Source organism: Doryrhamphus excisus, linkage group LG22, assembly GCF_037039965.1.
Source record: "Doryrhamphus excisus strain RoL-2023G ecotype Guam linkage group LG22, RoL_Dexc_Guam_v1.1, whole genome shotgun sequence".
Lineage (NCBI taxonomy): Eukaryota > Metazoa > Chordata > Actinopteri > Syngnathiformes > Syngnathidae > Doryrhamphus > Doryrhamphus excisus.
Window position 1 is genome coordinate 2572123 of NC_136378.1, and position 22122 is coordinate 2594244.

General features: G+C 42.2%; 2 protein-coding genes across 3 annotated transcripts in view; both read left to right on the forward strand.

Annotated features, from left to right (window-relative positions):
• Positions 1 to 1035, forward strand: part of pdgfrb (platelet-derived growth factor receptor, beta polypeptide) — a 29842-nt gene extending 28807 nt beyond the window's left edge. For both annotated transcript variants that reach the window (XM_058063446.2, XM_078788239.1), the window contains one exon: positions 873 to 1035. In XM_058063446.2, the coding sequence (XP_057919429.2) occupies positions 873 to 1023 (151 nt within the window). In that variant the 3' untranslated portion in view covers positions 1024 to 1035. The remainder of the gene's footprint in view (positions 1 to 872) is intronic.
• Positions 1036 to 3918: 2883 nt separating this feature from the next.
• csf1ra (colony stimulating factor 1 receptor, a) lies at positions 3919 to 21632 on the forward strand. The gene is made up of 22 exons (XM_058063450.2): positions 3919 to 4114; positions 4340 to 4452; positions 6912 to 7199; positions 7274 to 7561; positions 7639 to 7775; positions 7851 to 8016; positions 8580 to 8781; positions 8851 to 8966; positions 9043 to 9154; positions 9997 to 10196; positions 10407 to 10498; positions 10588 to 10714; positions 11672 to 11776; positions 11881 to 11991; positions 12059 to 12221; positions 13789 to 13871; positions 13952 to 14055; positions 14254 to 14376; positions 15582 to 15693; positions 15769 to 15868; positions 17772 to 17883; positions 20134 to 21632. The coding sequence occupies exons 2-22, from the start codon at positions 4401 to 4403 to the stop codon at positions 20284 to 20286; spliced, it is 2946 nt and encodes a 981-aa protein (XP_057919433.2). The 5' UTR covers positions 3919 to 4114; positions 4340 to 4400; the 3' UTR covers positions 20287 to 21632.
• The last annotated feature ends 490 nt before the right edge of the window (positions 21633 to 22122 follow it).

Consider the following 22122-nt stretch of genomic DNA (forward strand, 5'->3'; position numbering starts at 1 on the left):
ATCACAGGGCACATATAGACAAACAACCATTCACACTCACATTCATACCTATGGACAATTTGGAGTCGCTAATTAATTAACCTAGCATGTTTTTGGAATGTGGGAGGAAACCGGAGTACCCGGAGAAAACCCACGCATGCATGAGGAGAACATGCAAACTCCATACAGAGATGGCCGAGGGTGGGGAAAGACAAAATAAGAAGCCAAAAAGTTACCACTTCCACACAAAATAGGAGGAGAACTCATTCATTTTCTACCACTTTTCCTCAGGAGGGTCATGGGGAGTGCTGGAGCCTATCCCAGCTGTCTTTTGGGCGAGAGGCGGGGTACACCCTGGACTGGTGGTCAGCCAATCACAGGGCACATATAGACAAACAACCATTCACACTCACATTCATACCTATGGACAATTTGACCTAGCATGTTTTTGGAATGTGGGAGGAACCCGGAGTACCCGGAGAAAACCCACACAGATGGCTGAGGGTCTCCTTGCTGTGAGGTCTGCGCGCTAACCACTAGACCACCGTGCCGGCTCTGTTATTATTATTATTATAATATTATTATCATTATTGTAATAATCTTTATCATTATTACCATTATTATAATCATCATTAATATTACCATTTTCATCATTATAATCGTAACAATTTTTGGATTTTTTTTAATTGTAATTATTTAATTTTACAGACTTCATTGCTTCTTGTATAGTGCTGTTATTTGTGCTTTTATTGTCAATTTATTAGCCCACTTTTTCCCCCTTAGTGTAACATTTACATGTTGGCCTTTCCGATCCTTAAAGAACGGAACATGACCCACGCGGAAGACAAGATTTCCCAGATTTCATGTTGTGACCGTCTGGTTGTTGTCGGCAGCTCGGTGGTTCTGGAGCTGGAAGAGACAGACTCCTCGTCCCAGGATACTGCCGACACCCTTCCCGAAGAGGAGCGCCTGGAGGGCAGCAGCGAGAGAGACGCTCTGCTGGCTTCCTCGGGGACGCCTGAGGTAGAGGACAGCTTTCTGTAGTCGCGTTTCGGACATCCTGGGAAAAAAACACGCCTTGTACTGGGACTTTTTTTTTGCTTTCAATTGAACACGCTGTAAAAAAAAAAAGGGAATGTGACTAAAGTAGAATGTAGCAACATGGAGACTAAAAGAGGCCTTGTATTTCCGCTAAGCACTCGAAAAGCTTTTCTTTTTTTTATATCTTCTTCTTTTCTCACACTTGCTGCCTCAGAAAGTCCCTCAGTAATAATAAGCATGATAGTGTCATTAATAGAACGCCGCCATGACACACATACGGTACATTCCTCCCCATATTCCAGTCAATATATTTTTACCAGTATTGTCACTTTTTCCGTTATTTTTTTTGTTAGTGAAATACATATTCATGACTGTAACAGATGTTTGATACCTAGGTCTTATATTAAGAAACAAGTACAAGCGAGCCACAAGCTGCAGTCTGATTTTCTATGCACTGTTTTGATGTATACTGTAAAGACCCCAATATAATACCATTCTCTAGGAAAGTGATTTTAAACCTTTTTTGAGACACAAAAAAAAAATTTTTGGAAAAATCTTGTGGCACACCACTAACCAAAAATGTTACAAAATGTCACCACGACCTCACACGTGCATTAAAAAGTCAAAAAGAGGAACAAGGTAGGTGTTGCCACATGAACCAATATTATATTGCTATGCCAGTCTTTACACCACAGACACTCCACAGTAGCCATGTTTTTACATGACGAGTTTTTCTCTTTCTGAATGACCTTTCGGGAAACAATATTATCAAATACTACAGTATTAATTGTCCCTGTACCCTAGAAACCGCCCATGAATGATACGGGAAAAGGCTGAAATGATACTGTGTCAAAGCCCAGGGCAGTGATATCATCAACTGCAACGAACGAACGAAGACTGGTAGAAAGTATTCCCCCGCATGAGTTAGACAAATACGTGTCTTATGTTTATTTTATCGATCAGAAAATAAAATGGGGATGAATACGAGCCTGATTCTCTCAAATCAAAATTCAACTCTCTGGCACATTACATGATGGAAAAACAAAAGCTAAACTTCCTGTGTTTACACTGTTTACATATAATATATGTAATAAACAGAAAAATTCTGGAAACAAAATGGTCTTTTGATTAAATAGTATGTGATAATAAGATCATCACATGGTTTGTCTGGTATCAGGCCCGGTATCATGCCCCCCGCGTGACAGTATCATCCCTCCACCATCAATTCTTTCCGTTTGAGCAAATAAACCAAATGCAATTGGAATATTTGGGTCCATGTATACTATTGACATAATGGCTATTGGCATAATATTTACAAATGATGATTAACAAAAAAGTCTGAAAAGACTGGGATTTAAAAATGCAAAAGCAAGTCAGAGCTTTTCTTCCTGTCACTCACACACACACACCAATTATCTGCAGAGATGCAGCAGTAATGACTAATATTGAAGAACATTTAGGGTGGTCTTATATTTTGGGGTCAATACAGTCAGAGATGGTTGCAGAAACTAATATGAAATGTTTTTTTATCATATTGAATCCATTTTTTGAGTTCTGTGTTATGTTTCTATGACGTGTATAAGCCTTTATTTTGTAGTTTTGTGCCAGATTTGCACTTTATGTAGAAAATATATGTACAGTATATTCATGATAAAAGCACATCACTCTGTTAAAATGCTTCACGTCCTCGCTGTCATGTGGAAAACATTTGTGTAAGGTTTGAAATGAGCATATATCACTTTAATGCAGTGTTTTTATTTATGGTCACAGCTAGGAGGACCAGGGTTCGATTCCACCCTCGGCCATCTCTGTGTGGAGTTTGCATGCGTGGGTTTTCTCCGGGTACTCCGGTTTCCTCCCACATTCCAAAAACATGCTAGGTTAATTAGCGACTCCAAATTGTCCATAGGTATGAATGTGAGTGTGAATGGTTGTTTGTCTATATGTGCCCTGTGATTGGCTGGCCACTAGTCCAGGGTGTACTCCGCCTCTCGCCCCAAGACAGCTGGGATAGGCTCCAGCACCCCCTGCGACCCTCGTGAGGATAATCGGTAGAAAATGAATGAATGAATGAGTTCTCCTCCTATTTTGTGTGGAAGTGGTAACTTTTTGGCTTCTTATTTTGTCTTTCCCCACCCTCGGCCATCTTTGTGTGGAGTTTGCATGTTCTCCCCGGGTACTCCGGTTTCCTCCCACATTCCAAAAACATGCTAGGTTAATTAGCGACTCCAAATTGTCCATAGGTATGAATGTGAGTGTGAATGGTTGTTGTCTAGAAAATGAATGAATGAATGAATGAAATGCAAAGAGGCAAAAGTATTTAGACACCTCTTCATGCAGAATTGAAATTAATTGTGGTATTAAAAAAAAACAGAAATACAAAGAGAACGAAATGTATGTTTTCTGCCTATCAGCGAGGATGTGTGGTTGAAGCCAATTTTTTGGGGCGACTGTGTGGACAAAAAAAAAAAAAACAATAATAAATACAGCGTATCACTGCCTTCGCACAAACTGAAAGAAATGAGTTCCTGTTCTTTTTTTTAGCGGACTGCACGGATCATTGCGGCACATTGCTGACATGGAAAGGTCTACTGTGCGTACTCATATTCACATTTTGTGTTACTTCCACTTTAGAAAGTTCAAACCACCACAAGCTACACGACCAAACATGTATGTTTTGTCTGTCATGTGCTGACAATAAATGTCTATTAGCGCATACGCTTCTTCCTTGCAGTCATTTTCTTCTTTCTCCTTCCCCCCCGCCGGCTTGGATAAGCCTGCAGGGTATGTCTCGATCAGGACGAGGAGGAGATGATTCGTTTCATCATCTCGCTTCAATTGAATTTCACCTTTATGTCGACGCGAATTGACGCCGCTTAATGAATTAGTTGAGGATAATGTGTCGAACCGCCTTCTTTTCCCCCCGTTCCGCACACTCACAGCCAGTCCCCCTCCACCCTGACTGAGAAATGTCATGTGTGCTGCGTCGGCCTGGGCAGTGGAAACAAGCAGCAGGGAGAAGAAGGAGGCAACGGAACGTTCAATTCAGGGACACGGGCATCGATATCATCAGCTAGGCTGAACACACCCACAGGTGAGTACTAAAAGAGTTTGAACCCTTTGGGTTATTCAGTTTAGGATCTGAATAGAAAAGCAAAGTTCAATAATGTTTGACTTTTTCGTTAAATGTCACCATGAGAAGTTCTTTTGTTGGCTGGAGCCTGTGTTCCCGTTTTAAAAATAAAGCGTGTGTCTTATGTGGTCTGAAAAAGAGAAGCTACCCTTGAAGTGGTTTTTATCCTCTCTTGTTGCTTCACAGATCTAACGGGTGTTGTGTTGAACACACACACACACACACACACACACACAGTTGATTCAGGATGAAGTCGCTCCTAACTCTACTGCTGGGATTTGTGGTCCCCGTTGTCACAGGTAAGATAATTTTTTACATTTAAATAAACATTTTTAAACATTGTCAAATCAATAATTATCATTTCAAACTATGTGTTAAATATACCCTGTGTTATTATTGTTATTATATTTTCTGCACAAGTTTAAATAAAGCTAAAATATACTGCAAGTCTGGTCTACTAATGTAGTAGCAGATTTGAATCAGGCTCATGTTATTATAGCAATGAGTAGTGTTCAAAGACACTACGTAATTGTGTGGAGAGGGATTTGTGTTTTGAGTGTACTTGAGTGTACTTTACCGCAAATTGTACTTCTACAGTAAGAGCTGTAGTGAAGTAATAAGAATATCCGCTTATTGTCTTTGTCTTTCAGTTTATACTGTAGAGTTCTCCAGTTGTTGTGAGTTTCCGAGTGTCCCTGAATGCGCCTCGCGGTTATGTAGTGTAATGAGGAAATGTTCGTAGATAAACGGACAAGAGATGTGTTTATGAGGTGAAAATACTTACAAAGTGTCGGAATTGCACTGCTATTGATGTGTCAAATCAATCATTTGGCTATTGTGTGCCACATGTGGACCGCAGGACACTAGTTTGAGGCTCCTGCCCTGATATGAAAGTTTAATGTTTGATATGGATGCTGTATGGTATCATGTACCCAGAAAAAATTATTACGTTTGATTCATGTTCATGTTAAAGGTTAAATAACTGTTAATAGTTATCCTCCCTATCCGTGTGGAAGTGGTAAGTTTTTGGCTATTTAAGTTGAAAGGAAATAACTTGAAGGCTACCGTTTAGGTTGCTAGCTCTCGAGTTTGCGAGTTAGCATGTGTCTCAAGACCCTGCAGTTGCGCAATATGTTGTAAATAAAGAGTATAAATGTGACTATAGTCATGTTTTGTCATGTCTACAGGGCTCTAATAATGCTTTGTTCATTTTAATCTGAAAAAAATAATTTGTCTACCCACCAACTATATGTGGTTTCTTAAGTTTTTATTATTTGCCGTTTTATTATTATTATTAATTTATTACTGATTGATTGATTTTCTTTATTCTTGATTTATTTATTTTTCCATCTTATTTTGTGTAGAAAAATAAAAAGTAAGATATTTGAGAACAGTGGAATGTTTTATCAGAGCTTTTATTGTAGAAAATTGGAACCAAAGCAAAGTTTTTTACATTTTTTTTGTTTTTAATAAATGCGTTTTGTTTTTTTGGGGGAAAACCTGATGCGGCCCAGTCTCACCCAGACCCGAGCTCCAGTGGCCCCCAAGTAAATTGAGTTTTAGACCCCTGACGTACAGTATGTGATACTCAGCTGCAGTGTGACAGCTAATGGGAATTTCATGGCATTTGTTGTTTACTTCAAGTTTGAATGGATGGCATGTTAAGATGAGGGAAGCGACTTACCGGAAGAGTGCAGATCGAAATGCTGATTGGCACGTCTCTGTATCGTCCAGTGCTGGGAAAGTGCCGAACAGAAAAACGCTGAACGTTGAATCTCAGTTCTGCTTCAAGCTTTGGCGTCCACTGCCATGCACACTTCATATAACCTTGATTGAAACGGAACAGAGTATGACAGAAGTTTGTTGAACGGTTAAAAATATTTCAAAAATAAACAATAGCAGTATCGATAATTCTTACATACCTGTGTACATTCCAAGGTAGTCAATATGACATTTTGTCATTTACTACTGTGTCTGTTGTCCCATAAAGGCCACCGTACAACAGCTAGCAAACTAGCGACTGTTTTCAAAAGGCACAATTTGGATTACAAAATCATACTGTGTATATTTACTTATTATGTTTATTTATTCTTTTATTGAAATCAAACTAAGCCAATCTTTTTTTTTAAATCAGCTATGACACGTTTTGAAAGATTATGTCACATAATTAATAATAATAATAATAATACATTTTATTTCAAAGCGCTTTTCAATGTCGCTGTACAGAAGATATAAAAACATAACAAATACAATAAATAATAATTACATGTCCAAAGTCAGTTTTAGGGGAATTGATTAAGGCATATTGTCAAATAAAGAAATAAATAAATAATAAATAAGCGCATACATAAATAAATAAATAAAATGCATGCATCTCAATAATTCCTAAATTAATATAAACTAAATAAGACCATAAAGCTGGATATTTCACTTATTACTTGTGCAGTGAGCATACACCGATAAGGAAGATGGTAATAAAAACTAAAATAATTTGCTTGAAAATACGTCAGACATCAGTTGTATATTTCATATTTTAATATCATTTTTGATGTGCTGTCTGCCACCCACACTGAGTGGGCGTGTAATCCACCACTGGACAACCACTGCCTAGAGGGAAGTCAAGTTAGGACATAGTTATAATTAGAAGTATTATTTATTATTATCTTGCTAGCCTGCTTAGCTCTGCTTGGTTATATATGTAAACAGGAGATGGTGACAGACTTCATTAAAGAATGAATCCAATTTTTCTCCTTCCTAGTGGAGTGGAATCGTCCCGTGATCAAGTTCAACTCCAAGGTGGTGTCCGGTCCCGAGGTGGTGGTCAAATCTGGCACGCCTCTGGATTTGAGGTGCGAGGGTGACGGGCCTGTGAACTGGCAAACCAGGCTAGCCAAACACAGACGCTATGTCACGAAAGGGGGCGGCCGTGTCCGCAGTTTGAAGGTGGAGAACCCCTCGGCTGAATTCACCGGGACCTACAAGTGTTATTACACGGGCGGTCCGCAGTATCGTAATCTAACGTCCTCGGTTCACGTGTATGTCAAAGGTGAGCTCAGAAACATAAGCCAAACCTCCAAGATAAGGTAATTTGGTAAATAATTCAGATCGGTTCTGCATCAGATCCCAGCCGGGTGTTCTGGACCAGCAGCATGACCTTGAGGGTGGTGAAAAAAGAGGGTGAGGTTTTCTTGCTGCCCTGCCTTCTGACTGACCCGGACGCCACAGACCTGAGTCTCCGCATGGACAACGGCACCGTGGTCCCGCAAGGGATGAACTTCACCGTCTACCGGCACCGTGGGATCCTCATCCACAGCCTCCACCCCAGCTTCAACGCCGACTATGTGTGCACGGCTAAAGTCAACGGGGTGGAGCGCACCTCCAGAGCTTTCTCCATCAACGTCATCCAGAGTGAGAGCACCAACTTGTTACTCAGTCTTTAGGTGCAACTTCCTTTTAACTAATTCAGTCGCTTTACTCTGCTCCAGAGCTCCGCTTACCTCCGTATGTCTTCTTGGAGATGGATGAATACGTCCGAATCGCTGGGGAGGAGCTGAAGATCCGCTGCACTACACACAATCCCAACTTCAACTACAACGTCACATGGCTGTACACCACCAAATCAGTCAGTATGAAGAATTTTAGAAGGTCTTGACTTTGGACAAAAATCCTCAACTTCCTGTTTGTTTTTTTTTTCCAGAAACCAGTCATAGAAGAGAGGGCACGATCCAGTGGAGAAAACCGACTGGACATCCAGAGCATCTTCACGATCCCTGCTGTGGACCTGGCAGACACGGGAAACATTTCCTGCATTGGCACAAACGAAGCCGGCATGAACAGTTCTACGACGTACTTGCTGGTTGTGGGTAAGCGGCAGGGACACCATTTGGTGATTTGGTGATTTGATGATTTGATCGGTGCAGCCTCGGCAGTAATGCGGTCGCTGTACCGGACCGTCGTGGTGAAAAGAGAGTCGAGCCGGAGGGCAAAGCTCTCAAGTTCCCACCCTCACCTATGGTCATGAGCTTTGGGTCATGACCGAAAGAATGAGATGGCGGATCCGGGCGGCTGAAATGAGTTTCCTCCGTAGGGTAGCTGGACTCACCCTAAGAGATACATAGGGTGAGGAGCTCAGCCATCCGGGAGGGGCTCAGAGTAGAGCCGCTTGGCATCTAGTCCGGATGCCTCCCGGACGCCTCCCTGGTGAGGTGTTGCCCAGCCGGGAAAAGACCCCGGGGCATACCTAGGAGGGACTATGTCTCACAGCTGGCCTGGGAACACCTTGGTGTCCTCCCGGTGGAGCTGGAGGAGGTGGCCGGGGATCGGGAAGTCTGCTGCCCCAGCGACCCGGACCCGGATGAAAATGGATGGATGGATGATTTGGCTTTAAACATTGGAGCTGAATGAACCCCTTGGGTACTGTGTGCAGACAAGCCGTACATCCGACTGTTGCCCCAGCTGTCCCCAAAGCTGGCCCACAGGGGTCTTGCGATCGAGGTCAACGAGGGAGAAGATCTGGAGCTCACGGTGGCCATTGAGGCATACCCCCATATTGTGGAGCACAGCTGGAAAACGCCGACATCTTCCAGCATGTCCACACAGGAGAACAAGCTCATCAAATATAACAACAGGTCAATTTGAGTCTCTTTTGTTCAGGTTCTGTGTTCCGGATTAGTCACTATTCCTATTTTCCTCATCAGATACCACGCAACTCTGCAGCTGAAGAGAATGAACACTCAGGAGCAGGGTCAGTACACCTTCTACGCCAGGAGCAACATGGCCAACGCCTCCATCACATTCCAAGTCCAGATGTATCGTAAGTATCCGTAACTTCCCGGTGCCCATCGTGAGCGTGATCGATGGTGACTGAACTGTTGTCACCACTCTGCCAGAGAGACCGGTTGCTGTAGTGAGATGGGAGAATGTGACCACTCTAACGTGCACGTCCTTTGGTTATCCTGCCCCGAGAATCATCTGGTACCAGTGTTTTGGAATACGCCCCACGTGAGTGTCTGTTATATGAAGGAACATTGTGTTTTCATGGGAATTTAGGAGGTCATTGTTAGTTTTGGACACAATAGCGGGCACGCTTTTTTACTTGAAGGTCACATCAATGGCAGGAGCCAATCCCAGCCGGTTTTGGGATGGACATGTCACTGATCCGTGAAAGCAAATTAAGAATTGATTCCATGGTAGCTGCACCAAAGTCATCTGTTGGCACCATTGGTACTTTCGGAGATATTTTCCCACAATATTGCAGTTTTTTTCCAGATAAAATCCTCGTAAATCCATCCATCCATCCATTTTCCTCCGCTTATCCGGGTCCGGGTCGCGGGGGCAGCAGTCTTAGTAGGGAAGCCCAGACTTCCCGATCTCCGGCTACCTCCTCCATCTCCACCGGGAGGACACCAAGGCGTTCCCAGGGCAGCTGTGAGACATAATCCCTCCAGCGTGTCCTAGGTCTGCCTTTTCCCGGCTGGGCATGCCCGGAACACCTCACCAGGGAGGCGTCCGGGAGGCATCCGGACTAGATGCCAAGCGGCTCTACTCTGAGCCCCTCCCTGATGACTGAGCTCCTCACCCTATCTCTTAGGGTGAGTCCAGCTACCCGATCTCACTCTTTCGGTCGTGACCCCAAAGCTCATGACCATAGGTGAGGTAGACCCAAACATAAGGGTCCGGTGCATTGTGTGTTGGGTGGCGGTCAAGGGCGGGTGCATGGGCGACCTGGTCTTCGGCGGCCAAATCTGGTTCTTGGGACATGGAAAATCCTCGTAAATTCCCACAAAAAGCTGTCCAAAAGGTGGGTGGAGCAATTTAACCGTGTACATGTTATCATGAGGCAGCTGCAACGAAAGCAACACCGGGATGCAGATGGCCACCCCCTTGCAAGCTCAGACGGTGGAGGTCCAGAGGGAGGAGTACGGGGCCGTGGAGGTGGAGAGCGTCCTGACCGTCGGACCGTCCAGTCGCAGGATGACGGTGGAGTGTGTCGCCTTTAACCTCGTCGGCGTGGGCAGCGACACGTTCGCCATGGAAGTTTCTGGTGAATGTCGAATTGTTCTGAGCTTGTGATCACTTTTTCAGCTTGGGTGCTTTTTTCGATGTAATTTGTTTTGCTGAGTCACTTAGGCGTGACCTAAAACCACATTTCATGAAAAAACGCCTTCTTCGGCTGCTAATTCAGAGCTTATCTGTTCACTGAAATGCAAACTGAAGCACATTTTCAAAGGGTGATTTGTCTTTGGTTTTGTAGACAAACTCTTCACTTCCACTTTGACCGGATCAGCAGGCATTCTCTCCATCCTGCTCCTGCTTTTGGTCTTCCTTTTCTACAAATATAAGCAGGTAGAGATCCATTGGCAGAATCGTCATCTGAAGACAAAACCGTGTATTGAAGTAGAAGCGCTTGCTGTCTTCCTCCCGACCTTGTCCAGAAACCCAGATACGAGGTCCGATGGAAGATCATCGAGGCCAGAGATGGAAACAACTACACCTTCATCGACCCCACGCAGCTTCCGTACAACGATAAATGGGAGTTCCCGCGAGACAAGCTCAAGCTGGGTTTGTAGCGTCTCTTCCAGCATATCCGCTTCAGGATCCATTTTAAGATTCTCTTACTGGGTTTTTAAATGTTTTAACGGCCTTCTTATTTATCTGATCTGCTTTTACCGTATCAACCCCCGCGGACCCTGCGGTCCTCCGGCACTGGCCTTTTAACAATACCAAAACCCAGAACAAAAACCCACGGTGAGGAAGCATTTAGTCACTATGGCCCCCACCTGTGGAACAGCCTGCCGAAGAGCCTCAGGACTGCGGAGACTGTTGATATTTTTAAAAAAAGATTAAAGACACACTTGGGCGGCACGGTGGTTGAGTGGTTAGCGCGCAGACCTCGCAGCTAGGAGACCAGGGTTCAATTCCACCCTCTGCCATCTCTGTGTGGAGTTTGCATGTTCTCCCCGTGCATGCGTGGGTTTTCTCCGGGTACCCCGGTTTCCTCCCACATTCCAAAAACATGCTAGGTTAATTAGCGACTCCAAATTGTCCATAGGTATGAATGTGAGTGTGAATGGTTGTTTGTCTATATGTGCCACCAGTCCAGGGTGTACCCCGCCTCTCGCCCAAAGACAGCTGGGATAGGCTCCAGCACCCCCCGCGACCCTCGTGAGGAAAAAGCGGTGGAAAATGAATGAATGAATGAGTCTTTAGCTTTTAACGCCAGTGTTTCCTCAGAGGGGGTCCTCCACACTGGGGGGCTGTCTCGGGTCTGCTGAGGCGGTGCCGTCCTTGGGTGCCTTTGACCCGGACGGCTGGGGGTTCCTCCCTTTGATGTGGGGGTCCACCCATCTGTCCGAGTCAGGGGGGCCGGGTACTGGGTGCCTTCTTAGTTATTGTTTTTAATTCTGTAAAGCACTTTGTGTTGCATGTCTCTGCAGGAAAAGTGCTCTACAAATAAAGTTGATTTGACATCAAAACCCAATGAGGAATTTAATAATCAAACCCATTCTGTCCAAACAGGCAAGATTTTGGGTGCTGGAGCTTTTGGAAAAGTTGTGGAGGCCACAGCCTACGGTCTGGGAGAGGAAGACAATGCGATGCGTGTGGCGGTGAAAATGCTCAAAGGTTGGCGTCACTCCAGATCATTTGATGAATGCGATGCCATCACACGACTGGCAAAAAGCTAATTTCATGTGATGAGAATCATGACGTTGTGCTTTGCTTTGAAGCTAGCGCACATTCCGATGAGAGAGAAGCACTCATGTCGGAGCTGAAGATCCTGAGTCACTTGGGACACCACCAGAACATTGTGAACCTACTAGGAGCCTGCACCTTTGGAGGTAAGACGCTGGTGAATCATATTTCCACGGAGCCGTGTCTTTCTAACATACCTGTGTGACTCTCCAGGACCTGTGCTCGTGATCACCGAGTACTGCAGCCTGGGCGACCTGCTCAACTTCCTCCGCCAGAAAGCAGAGACCTTTGTGAGCTTTGTCATGAACATTCCGGCCGTGGCGGAGAACTCAAACGACTACAAGAACATCTGCAATGAGAAACATTTCATCAGAAGGTTTGTCGCCAAGCTGTCCACAAATGTTGATGTCAAACCTCACATGCTGATCCCGGTATTGTGGCATTCCCTGGAAAACAGGCCCTCCAAAGCTGGAATACCACCAGGACAATTTTGCTGACCAGTTCATGTCAATACTGTTAATACGGAACAGTAACACGCAAACAGGCTGGAAAATCAACCACTATTAGCGGTGCTGTAAAAATCCCTGGGGGGGTAACAGTACACGCTTCTGCCTTTCATTGCAGAGGGTTTGGGTTCAATTCCTGGCCAGGGTTGCGTCAGTAAGGGCAAGGGCATGTGATTGACTCGCGGTAGTGACTCCTGAGAGGGAAAAGCTAAATGTGAAAACCACGGGATGAAGAATGTCAAAAAACCCCCCAAAAAATATTTAACCCCAGAAGTTGAGGAAAATGAAAATTCCAAGATGAAGGGCAATAGATGTTCCCATAATAAAACGAGTGTGTTCTCACCGACACTCTTGTGAATACATTTATTAACAGTATTAGAGCCCTCTAGACATGAACAGCACCCCTATAATCTTCTTTACAGTCATTCATTCATTCATTTTCTACTGCTTTTTCCTTACGAGGGTCGCAGGGGTGCTGGAGCCTATCCCAGCTGTCTAAAATAAGAAGCCAAAATGTTACCACTTCCACACAAAATAGGAGGAGAACTCATTAATTCATTCATTTTCTACCACCTATCCTCACGAGGGTTGCAGGGGTGCTGGAGCCTATCCCAGCTGTCTTCGGACGAGAAGCGGGGTCCACCCTGGACTGGTGGCCAGCCAATCACAGGGCACATTCAAACAACCATTCACACTCACATTCATACCTATGGACAATTTGGAGTCGCTAATTAACCTAGCATGTTTTTGGAATGTGGGAGGAAACCAGAGTACCCGGAGAAAGCCCACGCATGCACGAGGAAAACATGCAAACTCCACACAGAGATGGCCGAGGGTGGGGAAAGACAAAATAAGAAGCCAAAAAGTTACCACTTCCACACAAAATAGGAGAAGAACTCATTAATTTTCTACCGCTTAGCCTCACAAGGATCGCAGGGGCTGGAGCCTATCCCAGCTGTCACATATCCCTTTGGTGTCAAGGTGGGGGCATCAAACTAGCGGCCCGTGATTTAACCCCTGATTTAAAGTACATATTACTGTTTTAGTCTTAATTCAAGTGCTTAAAACTACATCAGGGCGGCACGGCGGTCAAGTGGTTAGCGCGCAGACCTCACAGTTAGGAGACTAGGGTTCAATTCCACCCTCGGCCATCTCTGTGTGGAGTTTGCATGTTCTCCCCGTGCATGCGTGGGTTTTCTCCGGGTACTCTGGTTTCCTCCCACATTCCAAAAACATGCTAGGTTAATTAGCCACTCCAAATTGTCCATAGGTATGAATGTGAGTGTGAATGGTTGTTTGTCTATATGTGCCCTGTGATTGGCTGGCGACCGGTCCAGGGTGTACCCCGCCTCTCGCCCAAAGACAGCTGGGATAGGCTCCAGTAATGTAATGTACTGTAATGTAATGAAAAGTGTCTATGACGGCTTCGCCCACCAGTGACAGTGGAATCTCCAGCGCCTCGTCCAGCAGCTACTTGGAGATGAGACCGTGTCAGCTACCAAGCAACCAGCCTTTACGAAGTAACGTCTTTTTCACTCGTATTTCAAGCACTTCAATAAACAGTTGAACAGTTTGACTAACGTGATGGGATTCATGCCAGGCTCCGTGTGCGAGGAGACTGGTGAATGGCCGTTGGACATGGACGACTTGTTGAGGTTTTCCTATCAAGTGGCTCAAGGCTTGGACTTTTTGGCAGCCAGAAATGTGAGTGTTAATCTAGGAGGCATTCAGTGACACTTGGTGCAACAACTGTGCTGATAGCATCTTATCTTTCTTGAAGGTGCTAAGTCGAGAGTTTGTTCCTGATGTGTCCGTTCATTGTTTTCATTGCGGTAGCGGCGGTCTGTGTTTGAAGTCTTCTGTGGTAAAGGAAAATACGAGCAACTGCTCTCCTGTGTGCAGTGTATTCACAGAGACGTGGCTGCGAGAAACGTCCTGTTGACCAACCATCGAATAGCCAAGATTTGTGACTTTGGCCTGGCGCGGGACATCATGAACGACTCCAACTATGTGGTGAAGGGAAATGTAAGCACTGCCAGTATTTTATTAGATCTTCTCAAGGGACAATACTACTGAATCTTATGACGGAGCCATATAAAAAAATTTAATCTGAGATTTCAAGAATAAAAGTTGTAAATGTCTGGGAAAAAAACTCATACATTTACAAGAATAAAAGTCATACATTTATGAGACTAAAGTTGGAAATTCCAGAGAGAAAAAAAACTCATAAATTTACAAGACTAAAAGTCGTAAATTCATGAGAATAAAGCCATACATTTACGAGAATAAAGTCTTAAATTTAAAAGAAAAAAAAAACAAAGTTTTTAATTTAATATTTCAACTTTAATTGTAGTTTATTCTCCTAAAATGGCGACATTAAAATACAACTTTTCCCTTAATATTTTGACTTTATTCTCCTAAAATGTTTTTTTTAGCATTTCTGCTGTTTTGGGATTGTTTTATTCTTTTATTCTTTATATTTATTCTTATTCTTTTTTATTATTATATATAATATTATTATATTATTTTTTATTATATGTATATTATATATTTATATTATATATTTTATTTATATTTTTAGAATTGACTGTTTCAACTTTCTTATTGTAAATTTTCTTTTACATTTCCCTACATTTATTCCCATAATATTTTGACTTTATTCTTCTAACCTTTTATTTGGAGTTAAGTAGTCTTATAATGTGCATTATAATGTGTGGAGTCCCTTGAGAAGATATTTCAACTTTAATTTTAGTTTATTCTCCTAAAATAACTAATAATTAAAATACAACTTTTCCCTTAATATTTTGACTTTATTCTCCTAAAATGACAGCTGTTTTTTTTAGCATTTCTGCTGTTTTGGGATTGTTTTATTCTTTTATTCTTTATATTTATTCTTATACTTTTTTTATTATTATATGTAATATTATTATATTATTTATGTTTTTTATTTATTTTTCATTATTATATGTATATTATATATTTTAGTTATATTTTTAGAATAGACTGTTTCAACTTTCTTATTGTAAATTTTCTTTTACATTTCCCTACATTTATTCCCATAATATTTTGACTTTATTCTTCTAACCTTTTATTTGGAGTTAAGTAGTCGTATAATATGTGGAGTCCCTTGAGAAGATAGGATAAAAATGGTTCCTGAAAGGTGATCCTAGATAGATCCTACGGCTGTGTTGTGCTGACAAGACTTGCCTGCCGTTGATGTCCTTTTGAAGGCACGTCTACCGGTCAAGTGGATGGCTCCGGAGAGTATCTTTGACTGCGTGTACACGGTCCAGAGTGACGTCTGGTCCTATGGAATCCTCCTGTGGGAGATCTTCTCTTTGGGTGAGAGGACACACACACATGTCATTCTGTTGTATGTTTGGTATTTTTGGCTAAAATATCCATGTGCTCCGTCAGGGAAGAGCCCTTACCCCAGCATGGCTGTGGACTCCAGGTTCTACAAGATGGTGAAACGTGGCTACCAGATGTGTCAGCCAGACTTTGCGCCACCTGAGATGTGAGTCTGAGGTCCTTTGTACGTCATTAACCGAGCATCGGCATCGGCCATTGCGTCTGGTTAGATAAAGGAGGGGTGTTTGTATTAATACTATAACATACAGTATCTATACCGGCCTTAACTAGGAGCTACAGCAGTCAGTGGAAAAATAAACAACTAAAAACAGTCCCCCCCCCCTTCCCTAAAGTGCATCAGTACGCAGTGATTCGTCGCGGCTGTCACACCACCCCGGAATAATGGCGCTGTGGAACGGTGCAGACTGAATATGAGTCAGGGTCCGATCATCTGTTGTCGCTGTGTGAGTCAGCCCTCAGTTCTGCCTGTTAGCCACATGACCGCCATGCTGGGGGGGCCATGGAACTGCTATTTCACGGCCAGCCAAAAAAAAAAAAAAAACATACTGAGGCAGTCTCTATTGTGGAAGCACGTAAACACTTCCTTGTAGTTCTCCGTCGCTGATACTTCCTGGTTTCTGCGGAGGCACAAATAAATACACAATACAGCTATACAGCTTTCCTCATAATATCACACATTTATTCTTGGAAAATCAAAACATTTTTTCTTGCTAGACTATGACTTTTTATGTTAATATTTGGACTTTGTTCTTGTAAAAAAAAACAATGTTTTTCTTGCTGTAATGACATTTTTCCCATTATATATATATACATATACATATACACATTCGCCAAATATTTTATTATTATTAACTTTATTATAACTTTTTCCCTTAACATTTTTTTACCATAAACTACAACTTGATTTTGACTTCATATTACCACTTTTTATGAAATATTTTTCCTTTAATATTTTAACTCTATGCTACACTAAAATGACATTATAACTTTCCTCATAATATCACACATTTATTCTTGGAAAATTAAAAAAAAAAATTCTTGCTAGACTATGACTTTTTATGTTAATATTTTGACTTTGTTCTTGTAAGAAATAAATCTATGTTTTTCTTTCTGTAATTATGACGTTTTTTCCATGATATATATATACATTCTGCAAATATTTCTACTTTTTTCTTGTAAATCTTTATATAATTACTTTATTATAACTTTTTCCCTTAACATTTTTTTACCATGAACTACAACTTGATTTTGACTTCATATTACCACTTTTTATAAAATATTTTTCCTTTAATATTTAAATTCTATGCTACACTAAAATTATATTATAACTTTCCTCATAATATCACACATTTATTTATTATTGGAAAATTACAATGTTTTTTCTTGCTAGACTATGACTTTTTATGTTAATATTTTGTTGTAATGTTTTTCTTCCTGTAATTATGACATTTTTTCCATGATATGTAATATATATATATATATATATATATATATATATATATATATATATATATATATATATATATATATATATATATATATATATTCGCCAAATATTTCTACTTTTTTCTTGTAAGTCTTTATATAATGACTTTATTATAACTTTTTCCCTTAACATTTTTTACCATAAACTACAACTTGATTTTGACTTCATATTACCCTTCATATTACTTTTTATAAAATATTTTTCCTTTAATATTTTAACTCTATGCTACACTAAAATGATATTATAACTTTCCTCATAATATCACACATTTAAAATTTCTTGCTAGACTATGACTTTTAGAGTATTTAAAGTTTGTTCTTGTAAAAAATCTATGTTTTTCTTCCTGTAATTATGATATTTTTTCCATGATATGCATTTATCCTCATAACTTTCTAAACACACCTTGTCTTCAACCTAATTCTCCACACAGATAAGGATAATATAGGGATTAAAATGTGGTAAAAATGTTAAAATAGAATAAATAGTAATAAATAAATGCGCCTGTCATAAAAGCGCCTGGTCAGCAAGCCCAATGCCTGAAAATGCAACCCTTTGATTGCAGCTACACCATCATGACGATGTGCTGGCATCTGGAGCCCACCGAGCGGCCCACTTTCAGCAAGATCAGTCACATGATCCAACGACTACTTGGCGAGCAAACGGCCCAAGAACAGGTGAGCGGTCTGCAGCGACCCTTCTCTCATCAGACCCTGTGGCGCTAGGGCTGTGATTAATGATTATTTTCTTCGTCGATTAATCTGGAGCTTGCTGTTTCGATTAATCGGTTAGGCCAAACTTTACCCACCGCAGGCAGGGGGGCCGTTTCGGTGCTTTTATGTATTTTGGAATTTTGTTTAAAAAAAGGCTAAAATAAGATTTCAAGACAAGGCTTTGTTTTATTATGAATTAGTCGGGGTGTCACAAGTCTGTTTTGTGACTCGCTGAAATAAAAGTTCATTTGTTGTTTACGGAGTCTTTCATAGCTCGTTTTGGGCGAGAGGCGAGATACAGACTGTACCGGTCAGCAGCCACCACAAAGAAATAATCAACCTCACAGGGGTATTTGAGGACTATGGGAGGACTATGGGAGGACTATGGGAGGACTATGGGAGGACAATGGGAGGACAATGGGAGGACTATGGGAGGACTATGGGTGGACTATGGGTGGACTATGGAGTACACAAGGAGAGCATGCACCCAACCATACCATACCAACCTGATGTGTGGAGCGTGGCCAACATGCAAACCACTAATCCACAATTGCGGTCCTCATTTTTAACTGAAAAAAACAATTAATCATTCATTCATTTTGTACCGCTTATCCTTACGACGGTCGCAGGGGGTGCTGGAGCCTATCCCAGCTGTCTTTGGGCGAGAGGCGGGGTACACCCTGGACTGGTGGCCAGCCAATCACAGGGCACATATAGACAAACAACCATTCACACTCACATTCATACCTATGGACAATTTGGAGTCGCCAATTAACCTAGCATGTTTTTGGAATGTGGGAGGAAACCGGAGTACCCGGAGAAAACCCACGCATGCACGGGGAGAACATGCAAACTCCACACAGAGATGGCCGAGGGTGGGGAAAGACAAAATAAGAAGCCAAAAAGTTACCACTTCCACACAAAATAGGAGGAGAACTCATTCATTCATTCATTCATTTTCTACCGCTTATCCTCACGAGGGTCGCAGGGGGTGCTGGAGCCTATCCCAGCTGTCTTCGGGCAGGAGGCGGGGTACACCCTGGACTGGTGGCCAGCCAATCACAGGGCACATATAGACAAACAACCATTCACACTCACATTCATACCTATGGACAATTTGGAGTCGCTATTTAACCTAGCATGTTTTTGGAATGTGGGAGGAAACCCACACATGCACGGGGAGAACATGCAAACTCCACACAGAGATGACCGAGGGTGGGGAAAGACAAAATAAGAAGCCAAAAAGTTACCACTTCCACACAAAATAGGAGGAGAACTCATTCATTCATTCATTCATTCATTTTCTACCGCTTATCCTCACGAGGGTCGCAGGGGGTGCTGGAGCCTATCCCAGCTGTCTTCAGGCAGGAGGCGGGGTACACCCTGGACTGGTGGCCAGCCAATCACAGGGCACATATAGACAAACAACCATTCACACTCACATTCATACCTATGGACAATTTGGAGTCGCTAATTAACCTAGCATGTTTTTGGAATGTGGGAGGAAACCCACGCATGCACGGGGAGAACATGCAAACTCCACACAGAGATGACCGAGGGTGGGGAAAGACAAAATAAGAAGCCAAAAAGTTACCACTTCCACACAAAATAGGAGAACTCATTCATTCATTCATTTTCTACCGCTTATCCTCACGAGGGTCGCAGGGGGTGCTGGAGCCTATCCCAGCTGTCTTCGAGCAAAAGGCGGGGTACACCTTGGATTGGTGGCCACCCAATCACAGGGCACATATAGACAAACAACCATTCACACTCACATTCATACCTATGGACAATTTGGAGTCGCTAATTAACCTAGCATGTTTTTGGAATGTGGGAGGAAACCGGAGTACCTGTTAGAAAACGGGGAGAACTCCACACAGAGATGGCCGAGGGTGAAATTGAACTCGGGTCTCCTAGCTGTGAGGTCTGCGCGCTAACCACTCGATCGCCTTGCAGCCCACAATTCATCATATGTGCCAAAATAGTTATGGATTAATGATTCACATGAATTTACCGAATCTGGGGAAAAGTTGAAATGTGAAATCTGTAGGAACCCTCAGGGAAGTCAAACAGATTTACTCAAACCAATCCAATTCATTTGGTTTTTTTTTTTGTCTGATTTTGGTGGTTTCTTACATAAGTCTTGATGTTTTTCCAAAGAAATCTATAAATCATACAGAACATGCGTGCTCTCTTTTTGCTGTCGTTCCGTAGCTCATTTACCAGAATGTGCAGCAGGAGCAGGTCACGCAGGACCAGGAGTGTGACGAGTCCAAGTGCTGCGACGACCCCTTTGACCAGTCTTGTGAGCCGTCCGAGGAAGCGGAGCAGCCTTTGATGAAGACCAACAACTACCAGTTTTGTTGAAGCCCTATCTGCTGACGAACAAGCCCTGGGGGGAGGAGCAAAGCGGCGCACCGGGTGTTAGTTGATGGAAGAAGCTCACCTCCACACAAGCCACGCCCTCCAGACGCGGCGACTGCAGGAAACAAGCGTCGTCATTATCACCCCCCCCCTTTGTAGCTCAATCTGCGCGGGAGGTCATCAACTCCTCCGCGGTACGGGATGTTTTTTGAAGCAAGCACATTGTCGCCGCCAGAACTGTACACAAGCTAGGTTTTCTTCTCCGATCACTTGAATTGAACAGCGTGTCCTCACCGCCGCCCCTCGTTAAAGCGTGACAAATAGACTGTGAAGAAGGCAGAGAATGACAACGTTGTTTTTTGCGTTCCACGCTTTGGTCATAGCTCCATCTCTTGTGACACCATTACAAGGAGCCGTGCCTCGATGGAGACATGTGATCGCCCCACTTAAGTCAAATCAATTATCAACAGGTTCAGGGCAATGCAGGAGCAACGGAATACATGCGAACTGAACAGGGCAACCAATGGATCCATGATAGGATAGATTAACTCATTTTAGTTAAAAAAAAAAAGCGCAAATTAATCTTGAATCTTCTTGTCGTTTGCTGACTTGCCCAAATGTTTTCTTTTCCACTTTCTGTCCAAGTCACTGGTTTGTGTGAGTGACAGGATGAAAAGCTCCGACTTGCTTGGAGTGAAGCAGCTCGATACCACCTCTCGACCAGTCTCCAGACCCCTAATGTGTTCATAAATATCATCTTATCAGGCCAATATTTGTCAATACATCAAAGCTATTTGAGTAGCTGTGTTAATAATTATACCCTAAACAAAAATATCACCATTAATAATCTCTAGACCTCAAATATAATATACAATTTCAATAGCTGTATCAACTGTTGTATATTGTACATAAATGATTTTTTTTAAAACCGACAACCTGCAATAATAAGAAATCCATCATGTGCCTGCTTGACAATCATTCAAAAATATTTTCAATCATGAAAAGTATGAATAACCCCGTAAACGAATGAATGGTATTTTTTTTTGCTTGACAACGTGAATGTTTTTGTATTAGCTTGTGTTCCATATCACCTTATGACTTGTGCCCATACTGTATGTAGCCGTCAGCCTACACTGCCACCTGTATTTGAAGGTAACATTTAAGCTGTGATTTATTTGGCATTTCAGATGCCCTCGTGTGCGATTCCTGTTCATGTATATATATATATATCTCCTGATGTGTATCAATAATTGTTTTTATCATTTTAAGCCAGCAGAAAAGGTTGTCTGTTGCCGTGAATGCATCGTTCATGTACAAGTGTGCTTGTTTGTTGCTGAAATGAAATTGGAATTAAAGCTTTACTTTATAATAAAATTACTGAATTGTGTGTTACGGTATGTTTGTGCTCCATTACACTGCTGGATGTACTTTTTTAATTTATCATTTTATACCAAAAATCATATACAGTTAGAAGTACCACATCGGAGAAAGTTAGATGGTGTGTTCACTGACCGTCGAAAATGGTACGTATAGCCGCTTAGCACGTTTGTGAAAACGAGCAAACCACAGATAGACTATTGTATACTACATATTTATACTTTTTATACTATACTTACTATAATTTATACTATAGTCGTCCGTTGTTTATCGCGGTTAAGATAGAATAAATGTATACTATAGTCGTCCGTTGTTTATCGCGGTTAATGGGTTCCAGACCTGATTGACCGCATTAAATTAAATAGATTTCAGTATTAATAAATGTAATATTTTGTAGACTTTGTAAATGTGTTTGAAATAACACCCCTAAAGTCATCTTTACACTCCTATTATTCATTGTTT

What these genes read in the sequence shown, in the direction of transcription:
- csf1ra (XM_058063450.2), top strand. Translation starts at nt 4,401, where the DNA reads ATGAAGTCGCTCCTAACTCTACTGCTGGGATTTGTGGTCCCCGTTGTC. An exon ending in GGCTGTACACCACCAAATCA is followed by an intron (nt 7,776 to 7,850) that starts GTCAGTATGAAG and finishes TTTTTTTTCCAG; the next exon opens with AAACCAGTCATAGAAGAGAG. An exon ending in CTCATCAAATATAACAACAG is followed by an intron (nt 8,782 to 8,850) that starts GTCAATTTGAGT and finishes TTTCCTCATCAG; the next exon opens with ATACCACGCAACTCTGCAGC.